The 18238-nt window shown below is 39.8% G+C and overlaps 5 protein-coding genes across 6 annotated transcripts in view; 3 read left to right on the forward strand and 2 right to left on the reverse strand.

Moving 5' to 3' along the window:
- Nucleotides 1-2223, reverse strand: part of sfxn1 (sideroflexin 1) — a 10465-nt gene extending 8242 nt beyond the window's left edge. Inside the window, exon 1 of the mRNA XM_008327383.3 lies at nt 1605-2223. The gene's annotated coding sequence lies outside the window, so the exon portion shown is untranslated. The remainder of the gene's footprint in view (nt 1-1604) is intronic.
- Nucleotides 2224-3258: 1035 nt separating this feature from the next.
- On the reverse strand, nt 3259-7338 carry LOC103391208 (serine/threonine-protein phosphatase 2A catalytic subunit alpha isoform-like). The gene is made up of 7 exons (XM_008327382.3): nt 6763-7338; nt 6119-6328; nt 5576-5749; nt 5070-5159; nt 4471-4632; nt 4257-4375; nt 3259-3618 (listed from the first exon to the last, which is right to left on the reverse strand). The coding sequence occupies exons 1-7, from the start codon at nt 6862-6864 to the stop codon at nt 3546-3548; spliced, it is 930 nt and encodes a 309-aa protein (XP_008325604.1). The 5' UTR covers nt 6865-7338; the 3' UTR covers nt 3259-3545.
- Nucleotides 7339-8442: 1104 nt separating this feature from the next.
- Nucleotides 8443-10984, forward strand: atp5po (ATP synthase peripheral stalk subunit OSCP). The gene is made up of 7 exons (XM_008327381.3): nt 8443-8552; nt 8842-8892; nt 8987-9097; nt 9970-10099; nt 10350-10462; nt 10549-10635; nt 10722-10984. The coding sequence occupies exons 1-7, from the start codon at nt 8526-8528 to the stop codon at nt 10830-10832; spliced, it is 630 nt and encodes a 209-aa protein (XP_008325603.1). The 5' UTR covers nt 8443-8525; the 3' UTR covers nt 10833-10984.
- Nucleotides 10985-11635: 651 nt separating this feature from the next.
- On the forward strand, nt 11636-14455 carry LOC103391206 (UPF0461 protein C5orf24 homolog). 2 transcript variants are annotated; one of them, XM_008327380.3, is made up of 2 exons: nt 11636-12122; nt 12690-14455. In XM_008327380.3, exon 2 carries the CDS (start codon nt 12693-12695, stop codon nt 13359-13361), a length of 669 nt encoding a protein of 222 aa, XP_008325602.1. In that variant the 5' UTR covers nt 11636-12122; nt 12690-12692; the 3' UTR covers nt 13362-14455. The 2 variants fall into 2 exon arrangements, with proteins under 2 accessions (XP_008325602.1, XP_016895059.1); XM_017039570.2 differs by lacking the exon at nt 11636-12122 and adding an exon at nt 12177-12516.
- A 1546-nt stretch (nt 14456-16001) lies between these two features.
- LOC103391225 (histone-lysine N-methyltransferase, H3 lysine-36 and H4 lysine-20 specific-like) overlaps nt 16002-18238 on the forward strand; it is a 15480-nt gene continuing 13243 nt past the window's right edge. The window contains exons 1-2 of the mRNA XM_025063364.1: nt 16002-16526; nt 17847-18236. Coding sequence (XP_024919132.1) covers nt 17864-18236 — 373 coding nt within the window. The 5' untranslated portion in view covers nt 16002-16526; nt 17847-17863. The remainder of the gene's footprint in view (nt 16527-17846; nt 18237-18238) is intronic.

Consider the following 18238-nt stretch of genomic DNA (forward strand, 5'->3'; position numbering starts at 1 on the left):
TGCTGAACCTGACAGGAGACTGACTATTATATAATACAAATACACACATGTATATGTGTCCTAAATATACTTAAGATTGTAGTTAAACAATATTTGGTGTAATTCAACGTTTTTTTTATTTGCAAAATGCCTTTCGATACTCAAAACCCTACATCTCAATTTCATTTTCAGTATCATTATTATTATTGTTATTGTAATTGATGTTGTTGTTCGTTTTATTTACCAAGAACAGTGTCACCTCAACCTGTCTTGTTTTGATTAACTGTCACCAGACTAAACTCCTACTTTAGCTATCATTGAAATCAAATCATTCATGTAGTTATTTGTGTAAAGGTTTTGTTTGTTTGTTTGTTTTTTAACTCCCCCTGCTGAGCTTAGAGGTTCGTTGGTAGTGTAACAAAACACTAACTTGGAAAACAATCCTGCACGTTATCTACTTTCAAGGTTAGCGTGAGGCAGAAGCAGTTGATTTTTCAAGGCTGTGCGAATGAATGAACGTCAATGCACAGTACCAACAAAAACAGCTATAGGGTCTCGTTTGTGTGTTTTATGTGTCTGTGCTGGTGAGGGAGGAGGAGGAGGAGGGGGGGTCAGTTAAACCTAGTCTGATCTGGTTTTTAACCATTTGTTCAATGGTGTGCTCCAGCAGGAGAAGTACAGTGGCTCCTCCAGCAGCAGCAGTATGATGAAACTCCACTTGGAATTGCACCAAAGATGGCTGCTAGACTGAGAACGTACCGAAAATAAGTCTTTCAACTGCAAAGTGAATGCGAAACAGCAGGAGGGAGTAAAGAGCTGTTAATGCTGTCCCTTTAAATTCAATTAAACTTCATGGGGTCTCACGAGATGGCAACTGCACAACAACCCCCACCACAGCCACAGCCACAGCACCATCTCTCTGTCCTGAAAAAAAAACACACAACAACACGGAGTCCGCGCCTGATAACAATAGCATTAACCAATAACAACCACTGATTAATAACGCAGCAGAGAGGAGGAAGATGGACTTGGGACTGTCAGGACCTTTGGTCTCAGCCGCTTCTGTTCTCACTCCCGGCCAATCAAACGTGGCTTGCGTGGCTACACATTAACCTGCACTGTCCCCCCCTCCTCATCGTCATCTTTCTTCATCGTCAATATTAAACACATTAACAACTGTAAATGTGTGTATATATACCATGGTGGTCGCTGGGTAAGAACCACGCACCGTGTGACCGTTATGTATCTGCGACCCGACCCAGACCGGTCCAATCTGGAACAGGACTGGTGCTGGATGTGTCTCTCTGTGTGTTTGCACAAAGCGACAGAATCCGAAGCATAAAATGGAAATAAAATTTAAAAAACGCGCGTCACTTGAATGTGGCCTACAGACGCTAATTACTACCGTGTAAACATACGCGTCCAGATGTGCGCCCCAGATTCAACTAGTACCAGCCTGCCACATCCACACATCCAGCGGCGTCTGGTCTCACTCTCCCGCTCCTCAGACACACACACACATATTCAAACACGTCTATACAACATCAGGATTTTCCCATTCATACAGACAGGGTTTAATGCATTTTTTTCGAGGAAAACAACGACAAAATGGTCACGTTACTCACTGGGGTGTGCGCTCCGCTGCTCCGCACAAGAGGTGTCCCTGAAGGCTGCGACCAGTTAATTTTACAGCAGCTGCAGCAGCAGCGTCAGCACATTACACACACACACACGCATACACACATTACACATAAATCAGTGACACACAGGAAGCTGAGTGAGAAAGTAAAAGTCCTGACTTCTCACTGGGACAGGGAGTCTAACTGGAACAGCCCAGAGACCTGAACGCGGCTTACAGAGAAACCGGAGCTTTATTGTAAATGGTCTGTACTTTTAAAACAAAAACAAAAACTATGGATAGAGATTTCAAAAATACAAGATATTTAGACTATAAGAACAATCGCCACAAAACAAGGCTTTTATTTTTTAAAGCAAGACCAAACATCCGCTAATGTTGTGACAAAGTCTGCTTTGATTCGCAGGCAGTAAATCATTCGGTGGTAAAACTTTACAGTATTTCTATTAGGGGTGTTACAAGTCTGATTGCTCCACAGGTCAAAGTCCTTTAAGGATACACCATATGTATGAACTGGATGTTTATTTATTATACAATTATTATATAAATAGAAAGTGTGATTTGTAATGTCTAAATATCTGTGAATCTAATAATAAAAAAAAAACACGATAACATGCTGCAGAATCCTAGTCTGACAAAGGAGGAATTTAATAATAATAATTTTGACTTATTATATGAGGTTCAGTACTTTCGTTTTGTTCCAAGGTCGCTTGTTTTGAAGACTTTTTATCTTTCAAATGAGAAAAAACACTGTTAGTCATTTAATTTTTACTGTTATAGTGTCTAATGTGTCTCTTGTCTTTTTTGGCAATGGTAAAAATCTTACTACAAAACAAACTTGACTTTATATGCAGATTAAGTATTCTTCAAATTAAACGGTGGCCATTGTTTGTATTATAGTCAGCACATACTCAAGAGTAAACTTTGATGAATCATTGCTTGATTACTTTGATTCCTTAACTTGGTTTGAATTTCTCCTATAAATTATTTATAGTTTTTCGCTTTGTGGTTGTCCGGGTGATGATGGAAAAGTACTGATTATATTTAAAAATTAAATACGCTTAAATTGCTTTTTTTTTCTTTTTTTTCAATTTAATTAATTTAAATACGCTTAAATTGCTTTTTTTTCTTTTCTTTTTTTCTCAATTTAATTAAAGCTGTAAATAAGGTGATGTCTGCGAGAGATTATTCGGTTGTTTTTGATGTGTCTGATGCCATCTGGTGGTGACGCTGTGACCTGTTGGTGCAAAAAAAAAACAAAAAAAACACTGAAGCCATGTACTAAATATCCAAGCGTCATTTATCTTTATTTTGATTAGATGTAGCGGCAAAACAATGATGTGTCCCATAGGTTATCATTTGACTAGTATTGCCTGTGTGTACAAACTGCATTATGTGTGTTAAGTGACAGCACAGGGGAAGGAGAGCCACCTACAGTGAAACGCAATATAAAAAAGAACATGTATACTGTCAGTAGCATGTGATGGAAAGAAAATACAAAAGTGCAGAGATAACATATTCGTTTTACATCACACAATGAAGGGTTGTGCTTCAAATACAAAAATTAGAGTCCACGTTATATTTACTGCCACTGTTTATGCGTCATGCCAAGGGAGAGATGCAGGGTTTTCACTTTTCTATCATGTACGGTAACACACTCGTAAAACACTGTAACACAAAGATGACTCGCATTTGCTGTGATTCTCGGCAACAGTTGACTCAGTTTTCCTCACAAACCAGCGCGTGTGGTTACAGGTATTTTAATAATAGCAATAAAAACATGCACAAAGAGGAAAAAACGTTGAATAGTTGGTGGTCCTTGTGTCGTCTGATTCCATTTCTTTGTGAGAACAGCACACATTTTCTTTTCTGGGGATTGATAAAATAAAACCTCTGTGTGTTCTGCAGCCATTCTATTCTATGTATTGCTCTACAGAAAATAGTCTGGAGTACGTCGGGTAACATGAGGCTCCCCTCTGCGTGGTGCAGGATCAAACTGTAGGCTGGGGGAAAAAAAACACAGAATGACTCAGAAGATTACAATAATATTTAAATATTATGCCTCAAACTAGGCCGTCAAAGCAGGGTCAGTGACACGTGAATTTTTAACCGCTACTATAATAGATAATCACTGTGGCTCCTTTTAATTATTTTTCACATTATAACTTATCTGATACAATTAAGGTTTCACATTTTAATTAAAATTCGTGACATCACTTTGCACAGTCAGATCCCAAACATTGACATTGGGTAGAGGTCTGTAGTTTGTTCTGGCCAACTCGTGTGTGAAGATGCTGACTCATGCTCCTGGAACCTATCTGTTACAATCCACTGTAAGCCTTTTGAATTCCAAAGATTTCATAACACGGTACCTACGATCAAAAATAAAATAAAAATATTCTCCAGTCTTTTCACAAGCTCTCTGAGTTTACTTAACTGTACCTTTTCATTTAGTTTCATGGTTTTCATAAAGCTTTGCAGCTGTGTTTATTGTTCAGTGAATGTTGTGAAAATGCTATTTTCATACAGTAAGATCTTGGGCCATGATCAGTTATTAGTTTATCAGACATCACAAAGACAGAGCTTGATGGTTATCTTAACAAATCAGTGTATCAGAGTTTGTCTAAGAAAAAACACTTACAAGGAGTATTTCAGCGTATCATCAAGTTCCATGATGGCGGCCTGGTTTCCACAACGGTAGCAATAGTTTGGTGCACTGAAGATTGTCACTACATTGCGGTCGTGGCACCAGTTGTAACCCTAGATGAAGAGAATACACAAAGATAATCTTTTTTAACAACGTATGGTTGTTCAGAGAAATCCGGTACTAAAACATCTTGATACAAAGCTTGTACCTCCATCACAAGCTGGTGAGCTCGGGAGACCAAAGTTAGCCCATTTGCATGGTTGAAGGTCTCGGAAATGTCCTGCCCAAAGGTGTAACCAGCACCCCTGGGTGAAATACCCCAACCACCACGGTCATCTGGGTCTGACCATAACAGGTCACACATGGGACCCTAACAGACAGGAAACCAAATTGAAGCAAGATCTTTTAGAACCTTCACATTTCAACTGTACTTGTTATGATATTTTTATTCTCATATGGCAAAAAAAAATCACAATTTTCCACCAAAATAATCTTCTTTTCTGACTTCTCTAATCGACTTCCAAGGCCAGAAGCACTGGATATATTAAATGTATTTCATATTCAAGAATATAAACAGCGGAGTTCCCTAAGGTGTAGTGCTTGGTCCTGTTTAACTTACTTTATCAGTGCTCCCATTAGCTCAACTATTAGATAAACATGTGATGCCTTTACACCTTATACATACTGTATAAATATAAGATAGTAAAACATTTTGCTGTCGCAGTGACCTGCATACTACTAAGTACTAGATGGCAGCAAGAGTATTACCATTGAGAAACTGCTGTGTAGGTCACAGCCTGAATTTACCTCATGAGGGACCTCCTGCAAGCGATCCAGCGCTCTGATGTGTTCCAGTGTGTCTATTGAGGGCGATAATCCTCCGTGGAGGCAGAAAATCTTAGAGAAAGAAAGCGAATATAGAAAGACATGAATAATAGAGTCTCTGTGTGTACGACCTTGTTCTACCTGGCATTTACATCCACCCTGAGTAGTCTGACCGCAGCTGAACAGCTGTAAAAATGTCTAAATGCGCCAAACAATCGATGAACTCTTTGATTAAATCTTGTTTCGTGGAGTGGAATATAAGTAGTGCTGTGGTTTGAAAAAAGGTTTTTCTCTCAAGAGGCACACAAACAGCTAGACCGTCGACACATCTGCACAGGCAGATTTGAAGAAAATGACATTTTGTTCATCAGAACTCTCTGGTCTGTAAAGGGATGAAGTGCAATCAGACCATACAGGACAAATGTTAGCACTAGTTTTGAAATGAGCCTGCACTACAGTAGTAGATTTGGTCATTTAAAAACTCTTACCTGGTTATCTACTAATGCAGTAAGAGGCAGGTAGTCAAACAGATCTGTGAAGTACTTCCACACATTAGCATTTCCGTATTTTCTCAAACACTCGTCGTAGAAACCGTAGACCTGTGTGATCTGTCGGCTCTCGTGGTTTCCTCTCAAAATTGTGATTCTTTCACGAAAACGTACCTACGAAATAACACATACATGATAAAGCACTTGTGGTAATCAACTATGACATTGTTTATTAGATGCAACACATCATTCATGTTGCTACCATTAATACTACAGCTGTTTTGATTCAGATAAGAAATCACACCGGTTCAGACTCAAGCTCAAACTATGGTAGGAGTATCACTAGTGGTACAGATGCTCACTCAGGATGTTTGCTGTGAATTATGTGTGAGGATTTGAACTAAAATTATTCACCAGTTGAGATGCTAATTTGAAAAAAGAAAATCTGGCTATGGCTCAAAAATATGTTAAAAATAAAACCTGTGTTGTTTTATTTTAATGTTGCTTGAACTGGTGGTACTTGGAGAGAGAAATTTTCTTCACCTTCAGAGAAACCAAGAGGGAAACCGTTTCCACGGAATAGTAGCCTCTGTCCACATAGTCCCCCATGAAGAGGTAGTTGGTGTCTGGAGACTTCCCTCCGATCTTAAACAGCTCCATGAGGTCATGAAACTGACCGTGGACATCTCCACACACCGTCACTGGACATCTCACCTCCTGCACATTGGACTCCTTCGTCAGGATCTCCTTTGCCTGCAGGAAAGTACCAAGAAAACAACGGGGTGAAGCTTAAACGAAGCTGATGAGCAGGAGGCAACAGAGTGGTGGTGCAGTGGTGAAGTGGACAGTGTTGTAAACAAGCTGTGTTAAGAATAAACAATGGATTAATGATGGATACAGTAGAATGACATAAGGACTGCTAGTTTCGGAGGTGTCATTGCACCCTGGTGGTGAAGAGATATCCACAGGGTACAGTGGGTGTAGCAGAGGGAGAATATTATCATATCCCCTCCATCTTCCTGCAGAGTGAATTCCCATTGCAGTGTGCTGCATACAGCTGCAGTCAAATGGTGTTTGCGAGTGCGAGGCCACATGGTTTAAATGCATTTGCCCAGGGAATACATTAGATAACGCTCGCGAGCTGTGGTGCGACCTAAAGACTGGTGCGTCATGTGCGCAAGCCTTACCTTTTCGCACAGGACTTTGACCTGATTCTCACTGAGCTGTCTGCACTCGTTCAGCTGTTCGATCCATCCATCCAGCTCCTTGGTAAACGACTTGTCATCCATGCCTGGTCTGCCGTCAGCCGGGGAGCCGAGCTCCAGAAAAATATCTTGCTCTGTCGGTTATTTCCCTGCAGAATCCCTGGTCATTCGCAGTTTATGTCTATGTGTGTGTGTGTGTGTATATGTGTGTGTGTTCCGCTGTAAGTGATGCGTCAATGCTCTGCGCCCTAGCCCCTCACTGTGCTGATGATGGAGCACCAACGTGTCCAAGTTCACATGATACAGAAGTAATATGCGTTTCCTAAAACGACCAAGGACATAAGGACAGAGGACACAGATCACGGAGAGTGCGGATCCAGGGCGAGAATGAGCAACATATCACACCGACGTCATCGCACCGGCTGCGTGGTGTTGGACTGTGGTAAATATGTCTGCGCGGTGGAACAGCCGCCCCTCTGTTTGCTGTGCGCATTTATTATAAGGTTTGTGGTAATAACAAACTGAGATGGACTGAAATACTGTAGGTGAATATGAAGATTATTGTAAGGGCACAATCACGGCGTTTCACGATATTATGGTAATGTTTGTGTCATGTGTGACTGTACCAATGTTATAGTAATTCTATAGTTTCATTCTTTTAAACAATTTCTTGAAACCCTGGTTCAACTGGTGACTGGGATGTGATGAAATAAGAAATGGTCAGAAGACCACAGAGGGAAAAATAAGGTTGACCAGTTAGGAATAAACAAACAGTTAGAGAGACTATTTTAAGATGGTTGGTTTTTGTTAGGTTAGATTGCAGACATATATTTACAGTATATATAAAGAAAATAGGCCACCTATTTGTTCAGTTTAAGTCATGTTGACAATCTCGTGAAAAACATTTCTTCTTCAGAAATGTGTTTCATTCTTTGGTATGTGGAACATCAGATCTGTCCTAATCAATGTGAAATTGATCAGATTGACCAGAATAATGCTTCATTTCTGATATGTTGAAACATACCCCAAGACTATATCGATTAAATGTTCCAATTTCCAATTCTGGGTGCTAAATATTTTTGTGTCACTGAAGTTCAGGGATATCCCTTCAAGAGGCTGTGAGTCTGGTATTCATGCATTTTTAATAAAGCTGTATTTAACTGTGATGCACTCGCCATATTTGGTTTCAGGTAACAGTTGTGCAGTAGACATGGCTGATGATGAAGAGGAGGAGGAGGAAGAAGGAGATACAGGCACTTCAGGACATAGCGCCTAATGTAATGCATAAGGTTATACTTCAATATTCGAAATTGAGTATTAACATTTGAAGTCATTGTATCTATTTCTCAAATTCCATTTTAAGATGACATTAATTTAAAGTCACCAGATATAAACTCAAAGACCGATTCTACTGTACCCAAATGTTTCCAAATTGAATTTTATTTAATTAAAAATGTGTTTAATGGGACAAATTCCAGTATATTTTCGTTTGTATTGCTCTTTATTATGATTTAGACGTAAATTTAATTTTCTTATTTCAAGGGGAAAACCTTCCTCGCATAATATTTTGATTTAATATATGTAAATTATATGTACCTGTTGTTAGACAGTGCTACGAACGTCTTGAAACGTTCTTTATAATAGAACGGCTCTACCGGAAAACTACTTTACCTTCAACTGCGTCATATCCTGTCAAATAAACATGCGCATTGGCTTGACTCTTCTCTGGACAGCTGTAGGAGAAAATGGCAGCACACATGCTAGGACAGCAGGTGAGACTCTCAATGATTTTTATGTCTGTACATGTATTTGAGGCTACATTCTATTCGTGTTTCTATTGTTTAAATAGAACCTATTGTTTTTTACCAACCGGTTGTCCCAGAACTCACGGAATACTCTTTTAATGTTCATACTTGTCATTGCACTTGAATGACTGCTAACGTGTTAGCTTGGCCCCCAGCTTTACCGCTAACTCTGTCAAACGTAAATCGTGCAAATTAGGGGGTTATAGCCATCCCGCTGTATAGAATGTTTTCACTAAAGATCGTGTATTTTTTCCAGGTCCGTCAGTTAAGCACGACTGCGATCAGACCTGCAGCTAAGCTGATCAGGGTATGTTTTGTCAACCTTATGGGTCATGTCTTCAGATACCACCGACGAATGAAAAAGAGAGGTCTGTATTGATCATGCTTGTGTTTCATCCCAGCCTCCCATCCAGGTCTATGGAGTAGAGGGCCGCTATGCCACTGCTTTATTCTCTGCTGCCAGTAAGCAGAAGAAACTGGACCAAGTGGAGCAGGAGCTAGTGAAAGTCTCTGTAAGTCATGCATACACAACAGTTTGGTTTTCTAAAAGTACTTAAATTATTTCCTGTTTTTAGTCAAATTTACAAGGGCAAAGGTGAAAACTTTGAAATAGATATGAATATAATGGTATTGTCAAATTAGAAAGGAATAATGCACTGTCTTGAGAATGCACCATGGCTCTCCACTACATGAGGTGCCTGATGGGCAAGAGGAGACGGTGGCATTAGTGGAATTTATAAAAATATTTGGTTAAATGGCTTCTAAGTTTCATAAATGTAAATCACTTTGATTAAAATGGGGAGAAAATGACAATGAGCAATTTGATTTATACAATGACTTATTGTAATTTTATGAAGGGCAAACAGAGTAGTAAAGGATGTCTTTGAAAATTATGTGGTAGAAAATGGGAATGTGCAAATGTTTTTCCTTTTTTTTTTTAAGGGAATAGCATTGTTTTCAGAAGAGTATAATTTGTAGTCGGGATAAAACAAAATTGAGAATCTCACTAACCTATCCTATTTTATAACAAACAAATAATAAATCTGACAAACCTATCCTATTTTATAACAAACAAATAAATAATAAATCTGACAAGTATGGCAGTAAACAAAGATGATTAATAAAGTTGCACAGATTTTTCTCAATGAGTAAATGTGATCATAGCTCTAAAAGAAACCAATTAATATGTCATTAATGTTGTGTTCAGTATTTTGCATGTGTTTATTTCACCCTGTTAAAAATAAAATGGTACAATGGGAATTAAGGAAAATGTGACGTGCTGTTCACCATGCCTTAAAATGTCAACATCCCCAAGTGTTTTATTTAATCCACAGACAGAGATTTTTGATATTACTGTCACAAAACACACTATCTTGTTTTTCAGGCAATGATCAAGGACCCCAAAATGTCCAGTATTGTATTGGATCCTCATATAAAGCGCAACATCAAGATGAAGACCGTCAGTGATGCTCTTACAAAGGCTAAGGCTTCACCCATCACACTCAACCTCATGAGTGAGTGGACACAGACTGGATTAAATTTACCAATAATTACCAAGTCTATAGCAATTTTGGCATAGGGTTTTTTTTTAATGTATTTTCTAACCACTTACCAAGGAAGCATGTCAATCATGTGAGCCTTTAATACACATTTGAACATGGTTAATAAGAGCATTTCTAACTTTGTTATTCAGATTTAATCACCTGGATTTTTGCTTCATATCTCGGGGTTTCATTAACGAACGTTGCATCATTTGCTTTACAGATGTTTTGGCTGAAAATGGTCGTCTCAATATCACTGGTGAAGTCATCGCTGCTTTTGGCAAAATGATGAGTTCTCATCGTGGGGAGGTCCTCTGCTCAGTCACTACTGCTCAGGTGTGAAGTGGATTAATATGCAGCTTATTTTTCAGTATTTATTTTGCAGATACTGACTTTTTAAAATTACTACTTGTCCATTTCAGCCTTTGGATCAAGCTAATCTCGCTGAGCTGAAGTTGGCTCTCAATGGATTTCTCCAGAAGGGTGAAACTATCAAGCTGAAAATAAAGGTACTGTGCAAATACATCAGATGCTGACACATGATCAAATTAGTATTTTCGGTTTCTGCAATGACAATAATTGTGTTAATTCACAGTCGGATCCTTCCATCCTTGGTGGTATGATCGTCAGTATCGGGGACAGGTATGTGGACATGTCCACCAAAACAAAGATTCAGAAGCTCTCCAAGCTCATCAGGGAGACTTAAGTCCTGTGGACTTAACTTTGCAGAAGATCAGATCTATCTGTGGGGGAAAAAGCTGAAAATGTAAAATTGCTACCTGTTCTAGCATTTGCTCCATAAATCCAGTGTCTGTGCTTGAGTTCTTATTGATGTTAATAAAAATAAACCACAACACAGTTTGGTCTGTTTTTGTTGTAACAACGAGTTTTGTTTTTTATATATATTGCTGCAAGATAAGGATTATATTTACATTACATTTAGATGTTACAAGCACCCTGTCATCATCCATACTGGGCCTATTGTGCCTGCTGCTCTAATACAAGGACAAATGATGAAAGGTCAGGTGATCAGTTGTTTCTGCCAACCTGCTACCTTGCTTTATACTAGCCAACTCAAAAAATAAAGCTGCAGGCCAAAGCACCTCCCTGGACATTTTCCAAATGATGTAGCTTCTGCCCAGACTCTGCCATATCAAATTAATAGCCTTCATTGAAATACTGACAAGAAGACTAAATATAAAGTGATAAACTGTCAAAAAGCAAATATCAAGTATACAGCTGAGACGGTTCCATGAAAGAAATATGTTCCTCTTGTTACAAATGTCCAGCAAGAATTAAAAAACAAAAAGTTTCCAGAAACTATATATTTCTTTTGCTCTTATTCCTGAACTTTGAGGACAGTGACCATTGACCATGTCTACATGCCTAAATGCACTGAGTTGCCGCCATGTGATTGGCTGATTAGAAATTAAGTGTTAACGAGCAGTTGGATAGGTGTACCTAATAAAGTGGCCGGTGAGTGTATATGATATTGGTAAAGGAAAGAAAGAATCCAACGGCCGATTCAACTCCTGTCGCCAGTTACTGTCACACTACAAAGGATCAAAGATTTGTTTGTTTGTTTGTCGTTCCATGTCTTCTGGAATTTACTCACATTTTATCGTCATTCCAAAAGTGTTAAATTCGGAGTACGTGTAAATGTATCGCGACATATTTATGCTTTTAAACACGTTTTTTGCATGATATTTTAGGTTATATGGAAACCTTTCTGCGCATGCGTGTTGAGCGCGTCCTGTTTTATTATTTAATTTTTTTGCGAGGATGAAAATGGCTGCCTTTCTCATCTAGAGGTCTGCAACAATTCTGAAATGAGCATTATTTGAGCTGTTGGGAAAGCGCCCTTCTGTCAGGACAGTTCTGCCTTGTGACGGAACGAAATCTGTTCTGCGGCTAAAGAAGATGTTGTTGCCAGAGAAGATAAATGTACACGGTTACAAATTAACCCTTTCTTGCCCGACGTCCAACAACAACTGAGGTACGGAGCAAGGCCTTTTACATTTTTACGTTAGTCATTTTTACGTCTTTGTGCATCGTGTGAATTCCAAACGTTTTGTCGTAATTCATTTTTTGTGAGGTAGCTCTTCTGTTAGCGTTGCTTATGTTTTCGTGTTGCAACAGTAAAAGGCCTGTTTGTTTCATTTAGCTTAACTATGTGGATATGTAAGATTAGCACTGGGAATGTAATACGACAGTTGCTACTTACTGCAAATATTGACTCGTGAAAGTGCACCATTGCGCTAAATTTTTTTTGTTTTATCAGGATAAATGGTCAGTTACGGCTCCTCCCTTCGTTTTCACACTAAGTTTCCATAAGAAAGTCCAACATGGAGAGGAAGTTTCTCTATATCAAATTATTGAAATGTGTTTGGGTAGGTTGCTGTATTCATGATGAGATATATTGAGTTGTAAACATTGACACATCAGATCAGACACTATACTACACTACAATTCAGTTTCCTCAGCTCATTGATTACTGTAACACTTTTCACCATTCACAAAGTATATTTATTTTCTAAATCTTTTGTTATATGCACTTCTGTAGAAAATGATGCACCAAGTGACCAGCGGCACCAGTGACTATTGTTTGAGCGGACTGACTGAGGACTGTCATCCAGCCGGACACTTCGACCTGTGTAGCATGCCATCCAACAAATTCTACCCCAATGTCACAAACCCAGGGTTGCAACTGTCTCTGGCTGGCCTTGGCCCTTTGCCACAGGCCATGCACAAAGCCATGGCCTGCCAAGTACAAGACACCCAGATCAGTTTCCAGAATCAATCTGTAAGAATCAGGGACAATGAGGCTACAGGGTCCGACAGCTCTAAAAAGAAAAAGGGCACAGCAAAGTCTGGGAGGAGAGGGAGACCGTCAGGCACCACAAAGTCAGCTGGTTATCGTACAAGTACTGGACGACCACTTGGAACTACCAAAGCAGCTGGGTTCAAAACCAGCCCAGGGAGGCCTCTTGGTACCACCAAAGCAGCAGGATACAAGGTCAGTCCTGGTAGACCCCCCGGAAGTATTAAGAGTCTAGCACGGCTCAAGAAGCTGGAGTTTGGCTGTGACAATGCCAAGAAATTTGACTTCAGTAGCTGCAGTGCTCCCAAAGCACTGGACTTCACTGCATGTAATGTTCCACCGTTTCCATACGGCATGTTGGAGAAGAGAGACTTCTGTGAGTCCAGTAGCAAAGAGGATGAGACCAGAGAATAGTCACATGTTTGTTTTGGGGTTTTTTATGATTGGATGCAATAGCACCTCCTTTATACTGTTTTAAAAATATAACTTAAATCTACAAATGTCTGACTTTTTTTTTACCATAAACTGAATATAAGCATTCAACATAGTGTTCCTGTTACAAACTAAATTGTCATTGTAAACGTTGTCTTTAGAAAGGGACCCACATCTCTCTGTTTGATATTATTTTGTTGCCTATAACTAAGGCTTTAACCATTAGCTACATCTGGTGTTGTTGTTGTTAAACAATGTTGTACATGTCATTGTCTATTTTCTTTCAAACTCCATCAGTTACATTGTGCTCTATTGAACCCAAAACTGGCAAATGACACCATTATCTTGACTACTTAATTCTTAATAAGATCAAAATTAGGTGAGGAGTGAATTTCTTGTGAAATTCTCCCCCTGGTGGTTTGATTTGATCTTCTTGGGCTTTACTTAACGGAACAGGGTGCATCCTTATCCTACTCGTGGTCCTTTATGTTCACTCTACATTGATTACTGTGTTATTCTTAATGCAAACAAATATAAATCACATATTTTGTGTTAATACGTATTTGTCAGACTGTGGTACAAACTTCCATGTCCAGCAGAACTTTTATTACCTTTGACCATGTCATTTTTCTAAATCCTGTAATTGGAATAATTTCTTTTTGCTACTATACTTTTGTAACATTTTTAAGTTGTATTAAAAAGGTCACTTTAGTTCTGTTCAGTTTAATGCAGTCATTACCTATACATGAACGTGTGAATATATGTAACTGTCCTTTTCTGTGTAAATGTCCTCATTTATCTATCACTCCCAAAAGAGGAACATTTTACCATTTGATTGTTTGAAAAACAACAAGCTTTTCCGTATTATTTATATCGGCACTTTGTCTGTTTAGGTTTTGCCTGTTTTGTTCTTGACAAGCACTTCTAGTTTTAGTTGTAGCTAAGCTATTCATTTTTGTTTAATACTAAATGAAACAAGGGAAAATGTTTGTGAAAAATGTGATGTTTGCTGATGTGGTGTATGTACAACTAAAATAAAGAAGAAGAAAAAGCTTTTTTCTCAACAAATCCACTGGTAAGTCTGTCTGGATTCTCTTTCCTCCATGTAACACAGTGAGAACAGTAGGAATTGGACCTGATGTTCTGTTGATTATTTTTTACCACTTTGATGAAACCTCTGATTCTTGATACATATGTTTAAATAACGCTTGTAGGTTCAGGAGTGCTGTTGTGAATTCCACTGTAACACGAGTTACCTGTGTGCTAATATTTGTTTTCAACTGTGTGGTAGCCATCACTTATCATTTTAATGATAGCTTGTGACTTGTGTTGCTGAAGTGTTGTGTTGCCTCCAGCTTACATCCATCCAAAAACTACACTAGCATTTATCATACACACAGATTTGGTTGGTCCATCATTTAAAGTTTTTTTTATAATAATAATAATAATAATAATATGTATATAAATATAATAATATGTAAAACCTGCTTATTCTGTCAACCACTGGCATAGGTCAGTCTTATAAATCTGATCCACGATACGTTTTTTAGCTTCACAAAAATAAAAACACACCCAAGATCAACGCCCATTTAATATCAGCTGACAGCAATGGGTAATAAAAACGATAAACACAAAAGAGTATTTTCTGACAGATAGGGGTAAGAGGTAAGCTATGTAATATTCGATCTAATCTAAAAATGTGGACTTAAATAAATATCACGGGCCTTTAATTTGACTTGAAGTCCGTTTAAATCATATTTAATAGTTAAAGACCGCGTTGTAATTCCCCCTGTAGACACTAGAGGGCCGCTATTCCGGGACAATGGGAGTCACCTTTGTATTACAGCAATACCTTTGTTTCCCCATTGTAAAAGTCATTTATGCGCACTCACATTTAGGTTTAAACAGAAAACTTGATTTATCAGACTGCAATTCCCAAAATAGTTATATGGTCTGCTTGAACACACACATAAAAGTCGAACGTGTCTTTTTTCAATGCCCCACTCTCTTTTAAGCAAATTAAAATGAACCGTTTTGGACAGACAGCGTTGCTTGTAAACAAAAACGCAACAGCAGACGAGGGTGAGTTCCCGTGCTCTGAGTCGACATATGAAAACTGGACGTTCTTTGTGTAGTCTCCGGGATCTGGCCCGCTGCTGCCACTCTGTTGTGCACTATAAACGTCTGCGCCTTCGCGGTTGTTTTTTTATTTTTTTTATGAGGTTGGCATCAAACCCTCAATATGGGTAACGTATGATATGCTGCAGTTAATTTGAATCGAAACTAAGCCGAAGTCGCTATTAAGCTCTTATTGGGGCATTCTCTCCTCCGTGTTCCTGAAGCGCCGTCGGCCTGTTTCTGTGTGTGTGAGTGTGGAGACAGAGAGGCAACAACATGGCGCACGGTTCGCTTTAGGCCGCGGAGCAGCACTTAGTGGCGCACTGCCTTCATTTTGTTTTCTAGGTCTCCACGTCGCGACCCACTCAAACACAAATCGGGCCTGTCTGTGCGTGTCAAAAGACAGCGTTTGGCAGATGATGACCACACATAGGCAGGTCAACTATAAATTGGTAATTACATTGTATTATGACTACTATAAATGATTATACGTGAAAAGGAAAGTTCACCTGGATATTAGAAAAAAAATGTGCGTATTTCAGTGTGCTGTGCGTGTGCGTGATGAGGGTGAGTGTGTCACGGCCCTCTGCTGCTGCTGCTGCTGGTGTTGCTGCAGACGGGGGGTTGGGAGCAGAGCCGATTGGTTGCTGCTCACCAACACAGTCAGTCTGGGCTTGTTTTAACATTAACCGGGGGCACATCGACAGCAGGCAAAACCATGTAGTAAATAAGCCGCTGTGGCTGCTGGGGACCGGCCATGGTACACTGAATCTCGCCGCTGTCAAGTTGCAGCTTAATGTATTTTTTTGTACTTTCGTATTTTTAGTGACAGTGTTTTTTCTATCGTCAGAGGGCCGCCGCTGATGAGGCGATGAAGTGCAGAGAATGAGAGCGGCTCCTTGGCCTGCTAGTGCTGACTGCTGCAGCCGGGATTTTGCAGATCCGCTTTCACAAAGCGAGAAAAGCCCTCGCTCAGTGGCACAGTGTCAAACAGCCGCTGTTGCTTTTACGGTGACCGACCTCCAAATGGTGAGTTTCTGGCGTTTCCCCCCACGTGTTGATAGTGTGGTGAACTTAGTGGCGATCAGGGGTTTTGTGTCAGTGTATGTGTGAGTCAGTAGCAGCAAGAACCTCTTCCTCTGTCTGTGCGCGGCCGAAGCCTATTTGTTGTGTGAGACACTCACTGAGCCTCTCACTGATGGCCAAGTGTCACGGCTACTATCGGGCAAAGCCACGACAGAAGTGGGTGAACCACACGACCCACGGCCACGGTACACGTCGGCTGTGTTGGCTTATAGTTTGTGAATGAAAACGTGTGGAGATTGATCTGTTCTTTACCAGACCGGCCTGTAGTTTGGAGGCCATGCTGTATGTGTGTGTGTGTGTACACAAGCAGCCCCATGCTGTGTACTGTCTAACAAAAAGCCAGGTTTGACCCAGTCCAGTCCGGCTCCAAAGTGTATTACATAGTAAAGCTCGGTTATGGAGGTGTGGCTAGGTAAAGTCAGGTTTAAGGCATTCGGAAAAATGACAAGTCCAGGCAAGGGCTGGATAATGTCGAAAGAAAAAAAGGAAATCGTAATGAATGGTATTTTAGAAATTAGTTTAGTGAAGGGATATGACGTGTAATGGGTTATAAATAAGGTACAAGACCTTCGTGGTTCATTTTCTAAGCAGTTGTTTTCAAATGGTTAAATCTTGCTATTTGAAGTTGCCATATTTAAATAAATTCACAGATCTGTGTCGGGCTAAGTGGAAGTTTTGTATATCAACTTCCACTGAGGAATTAAAATAAATGTGGCAACAGTCAAGTGTTGCCAAAGTCAAAGTGGGGTGGAGCTTTTAACCTAGCAGGACTTTATCAACAACTCTCTAGACTTTAAAAGCAAAGATAAGAAACCATAATCTTAATCTCCTTATTTTATGGTATAAATTGCAGCATCTCATATTTGCTGATATCTTGATGATAAAATTAATTTTGGCAAATATAGATGGAGGAAGACAAGAGGTAAGAGATACAGCCCGTGGAATTCTTCAGCCTCGGTTTTTTATCTCAGCAGAGATCAAGGTACTGTAGCTGCACAGAATAAATCTATAAATCTCCATATGGACATTAGAGGCTTACGTAAGACAAAATAGCTGCAGAAACCTTGGGCGGTTTGATTTATACCTCTTGGATCTGTTGGCCACACAGCGGCTGAGGTTGTTTTATGCGAATGTCAATATGTCTAGTTGTTATAGCTATGCTATAAGGCCACACATCTGCCATAAGTTACAAAGTAAAACTTTATAGGTTCACATCACTTATCTAATCTCTTTTTTTGTTGTTTGTTTTTTTAACTTTGACAGGATATAATCATGACAACATGAATCAGTCATACAGTCAGGCTGTTAGGGGTTCAGTGTTTGGCCCCGGCCAGTCAGAGCTGAGGCCCCACAATGGCCACGTGAGCACCTCCTACGGAAACCAGTGTGGCATCGGGAAGCGTGGTTCGGAGCAACTGTCGTCTTCCAGCCTCAAGCCGCCAAGTTCGCTGGGATACAACCAGCCAGAACGGACACTCTGCTACAGTCCTCAGAGGAGGCTGCAGGACCTGAACACTGTGGTCAACAGGTCTGTCTTAGACAGAGACGTTCCTCCAAGTAGCTATTTGCATTGTGTGAGCCCTAACAGTGACGATGATGATGATGAGTTTGAGGCACCCTCAGTCCAACTGCCTCCTTCTCCAGGCAATAACAGT

The sequence above is a fragment of the Cynoglossus semilaevis genome, chromosome 15, assembly GCF_000523025.1.
Source record: "Cynoglossus semilaevis isolate Cse_v1.0 chromosome 15, Cse_v1.0, whole genome shotgun sequence".
NCBI lineage: Eukaryota > Metazoa > Chordata > Actinopteri > Pleuronectiformes > Cynoglossidae > Cynoglossus > Cynoglossus semilaevis.